At 43.0% G+C, this 8,264-nt stretch overlaps 2 protein-coding genes across 2 annotated transcripts in view; one reads left to right on the top strand and one right to left on the bottom strand. All coding sequences in view use genetic code 11, as the record gives it.

Annotated features, from left to right (window-relative positions):
* EGR_08963 (hypothetical protein) overlaps positions 1 to 2,398 on the top strand; it is a gene marked incomplete at both ends in the record, with an annotated part of 19,559 nt that extends 17,161 nt beyond the window's left edge. The window contains 2 exons of the mRNA XM_024498212.1: positions 1,589 to 1,817; positions 2,259 to 2,398. Of these exons, the coding sequence (XP_024347354.1) occupies positions 1,589 to 1,817; positions 2,259 to 2,398 (369 nt within the window). The remainder of the gene's footprint in view (positions 1 to 1,588; positions 1,818 to 2,258) is intronic.
* Positions 2,399 to 4,712: 2,314 nt separating this feature from the next.
* EGR_08962 (hypothetical protein) lies at positions 4,713 to 7,843 on the bottom strand (the record flags this gene model as incomplete). The annotated part of the gene is made up of 3 exons (XM_024498211.1): positions 4,713 to 4,898; positions 5,495 to 5,603; positions 7,731 to 7,843. 3 exons carry the CDS (start codon positions 7,841 to 7,843, stop codon positions 4,713 to 4,715), a joined length of 408 nt encoding a protein of 135 aa, XP_024347353.1.
* Between the last annotated feature and the right edge of the window lie 421 nt (positions 7,844 to 8,264).

Here is an 8,264-nt window from a genome sequence, read left to right as displayed (position 1 = left end):
CTGTGTGTGTGTATGCGGTTACGTTTATAATCTCTGAAGTCGAGGAATATATCCACAGGCTGGCTTCAGAAGGCATAATGCAGTAAATAAGGCAACTTTCCATCATTTTTGATGTGCATGTCTTTTAATTCGTCTGGCTGTACGTCTGCCGGTTGCCGTAATCTCGGCCTTAGCGTTTCTTAGTTTACAGTCGTGTTATTCGTTTGATTCAATGAATATTCAATTGCAGTGTGTGAAACGTATGTGGGAAAATTGCCAACCCCAAAAGTCTTGCTCTGGTGTGAATACTATCTGGGACTACCTCATCTTCTGTGAAGTTTCCGTTTATGCTTTGCGTGATCGCTAAATTTCCTTCGTTTTTGTCCCCTTTCGTCTCCATGCGGCTCTGCTTCATAGGCGTTCTTGTTGTTTTTCTTTGTATAGCGTTTTTCCTCCTTTTCCTTCCCTCATTTTTGTTACAATTTAAAAAAATTTTTGTTGTTCCAATGTTTTTTTTAATTTTGGGGGTTTGGGGTTGTCCCACATTTTGCCACCTTTCGGAGAACATGGTAAGAGACTGAGAGACAGAAATCGTGCGGGAGGTTGGTTAGGACCTCGGTGATTACCTTTTGGTCTATCCGATGCAGGTGGCTCTGGTGCGCTCCCTCCTACCTTCCACGTGTTTCGACTCCGCTTTTCAGCAAAGGTTGGCCAAAGTCGATTGAGACGATTTGAGTCTGTCTGCTTCATGAAGGGCTCCAAGGTTCTGGTAACTTGGCGAAAATGCGGTCCATGACTGCACTGCTCGGAGTCAACTTCAAAGATTTCTCTCCAGAGTGGGGTGGGGCAGATAAATTACTGAAGTTCTCACTTTGATGAAGCCCCTCTTAGTTCTTGGCTAATGATGAAGAATTATGTACCACGATTAAGGGGTTACTTGGAGATTACCATGGGAAATTAGTCAGAGAGGATGTCTTTTTAATTGAAATTAGAAAAACCCTGCTTTCTCCTCCTCCCTCTTCAGGTGCAATTTTTCTTATCTTTATCATCTCACTTGCTGACCGATGGACCACTGCCTCCCTTGGTTATCAGACCGTGAAACTTCTCTCCAACTGTTGCGTTTTCGTTACCGATGCGCAGTCAACTGTAGTAGACAATGGGGAAAAACTCCTCCATGCATGTTAGAAGTATTTCCAATGAGCCCAAATCCTTTACTGTTTAACTCAGTGACATTTTGTGGACCAGTGGCCAAGTAGAGCGACGAGTAGTGGTGCTAGTAAAATGTTTGGCTGTTGACTCTAGTAGACAAGACTTCACTCTGCTTATTCTCCTTGACGAAGGTAAGAGACCACAAACCGTAGTTATGGATCAAGGAAATAACTAAATAGTTAACTTTGTTCTACCTACTTTTATTGTTATGCCTGGCGGCAGAACTTCCTTCGCGTCCGCTTCATTCCACGTTTCCTCCAAATCATTTGGCTTATATTCAAAGGGAGAGGGCGGGTTAGCTAATCCTCCTCGAGGTTACTGGAATGCTCAAGTAGTTTTGATAAGTTTTCATCATCAACATTACCTCCATCATTTAATAGGGCTCTTGTTCCCCCTTTAGAATGACGAACATGATGCCTCTCGGGGGGAGGCGCCTCGAGGCCCGTCCCTAGATTTGAAAAAACGCCTCCAACTACGTAATCAACATTTCCACCTTCTCATCAAGACGGCGGAAGCGCTATCCACACAAACACGACCAGATGGCACCTCTCATTCTCTCCATGTTGCTAATCCTGAAGGTGATGGTGGAGTAGTTGCAACAGAGACGCTTCCAGAAATATTCATGAGGCGTAAGTATCGCAAGAAATGTTTTTTTTTTTAACCCCAGAAATGAGTGAATTGCAAGTAATCTCGGATTACTTGGAGGGATTGGAGTGTTGCTTCATGCAGCTTGTGAAACGCATGTCTGATGCTATCGTAAAATTACACAACAGACCAATCGCCCGTAGATGTAGCTCTTAGGGTTGATAACCCTCAACCCTGGTTACAAGAACAGTCAGCTTGTCAGACAAAGGAAGACTTGTCAATCAACACGGTAGACGTTAGTTACGTACGTTAGTTATGTACCAGTTATGCCAGTTCGGCGTGGCATTCATGGAAGCTATTAATGGCAGATCATCGGCCTTGTTTATGAGGGTGTGCATGAAGCGGGCAGAATTTGTGGACATTGGCTCCCTCGGTTTCCACCTAAACTTTCCCTACAATTCCTTCCCATTGATTTCCACTTTTAGGTCCCGCCATTTCAACTGATTTGAAAGCACTGATTCTTCAACAAGGCAGAGCTGTGCGATCATCGAAATTAGAAGAGGAGATTTTTGACGATGTAGGGAGCGGGGAAGAATTGAATGAGGAAGAACTGGAAGAGCAATAATTTGGCTGTTTACTTTCCTATTTGTTCTTCTTTTACTCTTCCATATCAAAAGGGCTACAGCAATGTAGAGAGTGCAATGATTGTAGCGGAATTGGCGTAAAAGGAATATGTCATGATATCCAAATCCTGCGACAGTAGTAAAGTTATGCGAGGAGGAGAAGAGGTGTTGTAAATGGTGAAGGGGATGCTAGACGTAGATGAGGAGGGGTGTGCAAGAAGTGGGAGTAGGATGGCGAAGTGTGGAGGGGGAGGAAGCCACGAAGTAGGATGTGGTGGAGACGTGGGTAGACCGTGCTTGTTCACCAACTAATCTGCCCTTCACTCATCCTTTTTCTTTCCGCTTCACGTCTTTCCGATTCCTTGCGAAGTGTTTAACCAAGCTTTGTGGAGCCATGACTGCCGCTCTCTTACGGCACGCTAGGGGTTACTAGAAGCAAGATGATGTATTGCAATTGGCAACCAGATGTCACGGAAAAGAGGTGCTGGTCACGAAGGAGTAGTAGACTTGTAAGTACTGAGAAACTGATGTCACAGCATCGTTTTGTACTCAAATGGAATCAGTCTAAGATGGTTCAGCAGAAATATCGGTCACAACATGCGATCATTTAATTGATATTTAAGCAAGCAACGCAACGAATGAGCCAATCAATCAAGCGATCGTTCGAAAGGCCATAAAATTTGTCAATGGGTTCGTCAATGAATCAGTCAGTCAATCAAGAAATTAGTCTGATTGAGGTTTAAAATATCGGCATAAGGAAGAAAAGGGGAGGTGCAGACGCATTTTTATCGAAATGGCGTACCGACCCACTGAGGTTCTGGGTTCTGTTGGTTGTGAGCGAGGTCATATGGTCATCTTAAAACTCTGGCAGATCTGCGCATGTTTAACACTATTTAAATACCTTAAAAAATTACGCAAAAGTCAAATCGGAACTTATTTATCACAAATATGGTCTTCTTGGCTTTAATGTCAAAACTTGACACGTGGTAAATCTGATGATATTGACCTCGTGGCATTAGGCTTAAGACAATGTTTTTTGGCATGCGAAAAACAAAAGAGCAGCAGTGAAATGCAAATTATCTTCAGTTGGTGTTTTATTTGCTTGTTTTATCATTTTGGTTGCTATATTGCCTTGGCTTACATATATCATTTAAAATACCGCGCATTTGCAATAGACTGGCCCTAGTCTAATAATTTTGCGCATTTCTATTTTATTTAATGCGCAGTCAGTGCACATATGGGGGCACCAATCGCAATATAGCGGAAGGTTGATTTTTTTGCGTATGCCAGCATAATGCTAACAATACGATCAGTTTAGTAACCATAGAAAAATTCAGCAAACTTATGGGTATGTTGGTGATTTAAAATATTCACGTAAAATGACTTTTTTTAAAAAACAACTTCACATTATATTTGCCTTATAATTTACAACCAGTCCTAAGTCCTAGTGGTTTTCTTTGTCCCATTAAATGATTTTAAATTTGTGTTCGAGCTATCAAATCCTTCTCGTTCTAATGTAAAGTTCTATCATCCCTTGCAGTCGTCTTTGCTTTTAAATCTTGCTTTTTAGTCTTCGTTTGACCATGATACTCAAAAAGCTCGTATTCAATGTCGTATATGGCTTCTCATGTACATAATGCACACGTTCTTTCTAATCCTATTGTGAAAATCCGTCATTGATATCAAAACAAATCTTCCGTGATTACACATAACCTTGAAGCTACAACAAATAAACCATAACCGCATGATCATCCCTGGGCGCCTTTCTACTCTCCCCATTGCCTAACTGCGAAATTTTCACTATTGGTCCAGTAAAAAGCCAACTGTCTGCTCAAGTCGATTAATCGAGGCATGATTTAGGAACGCTGTGGTGCAGAATTGGCGGTAGTTAGATTCGCTTTGCAAAGCGAACTAGCCCAAACCACAGCCACTGGGCTTAAATGCCATTTCCCAATACCAGAGCCCCAAGACGTGAGAGCAGCACAAAGCACAGTAGCGAGAAACCCACATTGAAGGGGCACTTTGATGCGCTCTACAAGCTCCTACTAGTTCCAACAGATAGAAAGCACATGAGCTTCTTACATCTACGCAATTGCATGGAACAACAGTTCTTGTCCGAAGTACAGATCCAGGGGAATAATTGAGATCAGAATGTTTATCCTCGTAAGAATTGGCTTGTAACACATCCCTAAACACAACAACAACTGCGAAGATAACATTGGATGATTGTGGCGAATTTATTGTTGGTGGTATTTACTATGTTAACACTGAGAAGTAAAATATTTTTCATATTCATTACAATCGCTAGGAAGTGATTTACAGGTTGATCCATGCAAGGTAGCGCCGCTGCTCGATTTGACCCGTTTCGTATGCCATGTACTCATTGCGCAGAAGGTCGCTGTCTATCTTCGCAGAAAAAAACTGGTTGACCAATGGGGTGGACAACACCGGTCTCTGGCTCCTTGTAGTTCGACGCCACGTTGGGTGAAGCTGCGCCCACACCTTCGAAAACGATGCAAGCAAAGTACTTCAACAAAGTCGCCAGCACCACTTTTATACAGCCACCACACATCACGACAATTCTTTGGTCGCTGAGAGAGGTTGGTTTAGTAAGAAGTGACAGTACCTCCAAAGTACATTCAGCGCATGACTGACTTTAGAGGAAACTGTTTCTCGTGTTGGAGAAACAAAAAAAACATTCTGCGTAATAATTTGGGTCAAGCGGTTACAAGACGGATGATAGGAATCACCAACAAATTCATCCAAAGCATTTAACGTCCAAATCTTCTTATCTGTAAAAAAATGATTTTCTGTCAACAAAGATTTTGATAATTTTATGAAAAGCATGCCAATCAAATGACGTGAATTTAAAACTGAATGCCTTCCAGCAAATTAGAGTAATAAAAGACTACGTTCACAGGTGCTCAGGGAGATAAATTTGAACAAAAACTGCAAAGGCTGGGAAATGTCGCATATGATAATTAGGAATGCGCTCTAGCAAAGGAAGATTTACAAACTTCTCGAAAAAAGTGACGGCACGAAAAGGGGACAAGTCACCTTTGCGGATGCCTCGGCAGCAAAACAGTCGTGCACTTCACCGAGAGCAACTTCACGGAGGCAATGATGAGGTCAAGCACTAACTCTAGCGCATTTGCTCGCAATGAGAGAGAAGGCGTGATGGGAGGTGTTATTCGTGGGTCTTTTGCTCTACCAAGCAAAAAAAGGCAAAGGGGTACACAAGAAAATATCCATATTTGAGGAGGGGAAGTAGGAAAGAATTCACAGAAAGCCTGCCATATTTGTATAGCAAGAAACGTGCCAGAGCATCGTGCGAGCTGCCTTACACAAGACCTATAGCAAACAAGCAAAGGCTCCAATGCCCATCGGTTCCAGCACTGAACGAATAAAAAAGAGAACGAAGCAATTCTCTAGTTCTAAATCCCCCTCACCATTTGTTGTCAAGGCTCTACTCTCTACGACCTGCGCCTTCCTAATGAAGCACTGCCACAAGTAGACACTGCCTTACACTGCCAGAGAGGACGCAATGCCAGGTCATGAAGCAGTAGTGGAGTGAAAAACAAAGCCCCGCACATTCCCCTTCCTCTCCGTCCAAGCCATTGTCGCCATGATGTACACGAGAAATGCGTTACATATACACCAAAGGAAGGTAGCATAAGTTCTGAAGCCCATTACTTTAGCAATGAAGAAAGGAAAGAGACGAAACCGTACGTAGTTGCCTCTACATCTCACAGAACACTTGTCATCGAGGCTTTACGCTACGCCAACTAATCCAAAAATAGAAAGCAGTGCAGTGAGGAAGGATTGCAGAAAGAAACGACAAAGCTTTAAGAGCATTAATGCGTTGGAAATGTGAAGACAAAATACTAAAAATATGCAGAGGAAAAAATAAAAACAGTAATGATGAGATAAATATGGTAACCTTCTTGCAGCTCTTGCATTTACTTATACTAGGGAGTACCTCTGAATTCAAAAGGCTTTAAACCCAAAATTTCCACTCGCCGATACCAAAGATGGTAATACCTCAGCTTAAAAGGTGTCGCCTTGGATCACACACTTCTTTAACTTCGATCATCAAGGAGATGTCTATTTATCTTTACGAGTCTGCTCAATCTTACATACTTTCTTCTCTGTCAAATACACGCTGAAAGGTGTGTGCAAAATTAAAATGTACCAACCAAAAACTGAAAGAGTGACACAACATTGTCGAGACATCATCAAAGCTTGAAAAGGGAGAGCTAGTGAACAAGAATGGAGAGGATGAGGGATATAGGCAGTCTTGCGCTGCCAGAAGGAAAAGAATGATCATTCCAGTGCTTCGTGCTTCAAGCTTACAGAATGTACCATAACCTCCACACAGTGTTCAAAGGCGCAAATTCACCACGTCATCGATTCTGGCTTGCGATTTGTTGCAGAAAAATTAAAAGCGACTACACTGAACGCCGGAGACGACACTCAAGGCTTTCATACGGGCACGTAGACCCCCACGGTAGCTAAATTCGGCGGTAGTGAAGGCGAAGGCGAAGGCGACAGAACGCCGTGTACCTCGTCAACTGCCGATGGTGATTGCTTGCGACCACATGGGGAACAACAGAAGCAGACCAATAATCCAACGCCAATATCACCAAAAAAATGCGGAGGGGACACCTAGTTATGGTACCCCGTGGCTGAGTCGCTGCAACTGCGTACAAGGCATCGAGCTAATAGTTTCATCCTCATGGCCGCCGTCAAGCATCAAATGAATTTAACAACAGAAAAATGTCAGCCATTAACCACTGTGTTCTTCTGTAACGATACAAATGACCATTGGTGCATTTTCTCCCATTTAATCTACTTCACTTCGTAAACAAAGGCGCCACATATATGTGACGCGCGAGCTCATGTAATAAAAGCGTCTTAAAAGAACAATGGTGGAAGTGGAAAGTTAAGTTTAACAAGAGGAGGAAAACAAGACTCGCCCCTTTCTACATCCAGCTAAGTGCCCTCCGATCTAGAAGCCTAAAACACAAAGAGACCTATCAGGGTGGCTACACCATTCAAATGTGGCATTTGTGGTCACTTTTCACAAGTCAAGAATTCTCGCATTTAGAAGCGAATGCACTGTACTAATCCTTCGCACAAAAGATGGTGTGTTGTGTGCGATTCCACCCAAGGTTAGTTTATGCGTCGACCACGTAAATTGTATGCTCACATACATGAATGTTCATTATATAGGGTGACAAACCATCACTCCCTCAACCGCCAATAACAGTTCACCTTTAGCGATCGTCATCAAGGCAATGACATCATTTAAATGACGTACCGGTGCAAGATTACGTATCCCATTGGCCCCTGCTACGGTTGGAGTAGACATCCACGGGATCGGATTGGATATCTTCGTTGGCTGCCATCTTGATTAGAAGCATCAGTTGAATTCTTGGAGAATTCATGTACACGGTACAAAATGAGGCCCCACCACTTACTCATGGCATCATTGCTGCTAGTGCTGGCAACTGTAGCAGCAGGCAGCATATCTCATATTACATTCGCATTGGTCGACACCCACACTTGTTACTCATGTAGCTACCCCCAGTGTGGTCAAGTGGATCACTTTGTACGAAAACACCTGACGTATGCACTAGGAGGAAAGACTGATTACTTAATCTATTAACCCAAAAGTGAATGATGGGTGACCAAAGGTGCTAGGGCCCAAGGATTAAAAATAAGCAGTCTGCAGCGGAGGGCAGCAGAAGCAAGTGGATCGGCAGTTAATTCACGGCACACCTCGTGCATAGTTCAAAAGGGCTAGAGACTTACAATTCATGCAAAAGAAGTACAACCATTCTCTTAAGACACAGTATCTCCGTGGAC

This window comes from Echinococcus granulosus, assembly GCF_000524195.1.
Source record: "Echinococcus granulosus chromosome Unknown EG_S00126, whole genome shotgun sequence".
In the NCBI taxonomy this organism is placed as follows: domain Eukaryota; kingdom Metazoa; phylum Platyhelminthes; class Cestoda; order Cyclophyllidea; family Taeniidae; genus Echinococcus; species Echinococcus granulosus.
This window is presented reverse-complemented; position numbering and strand designations above follow the sequence as displayed.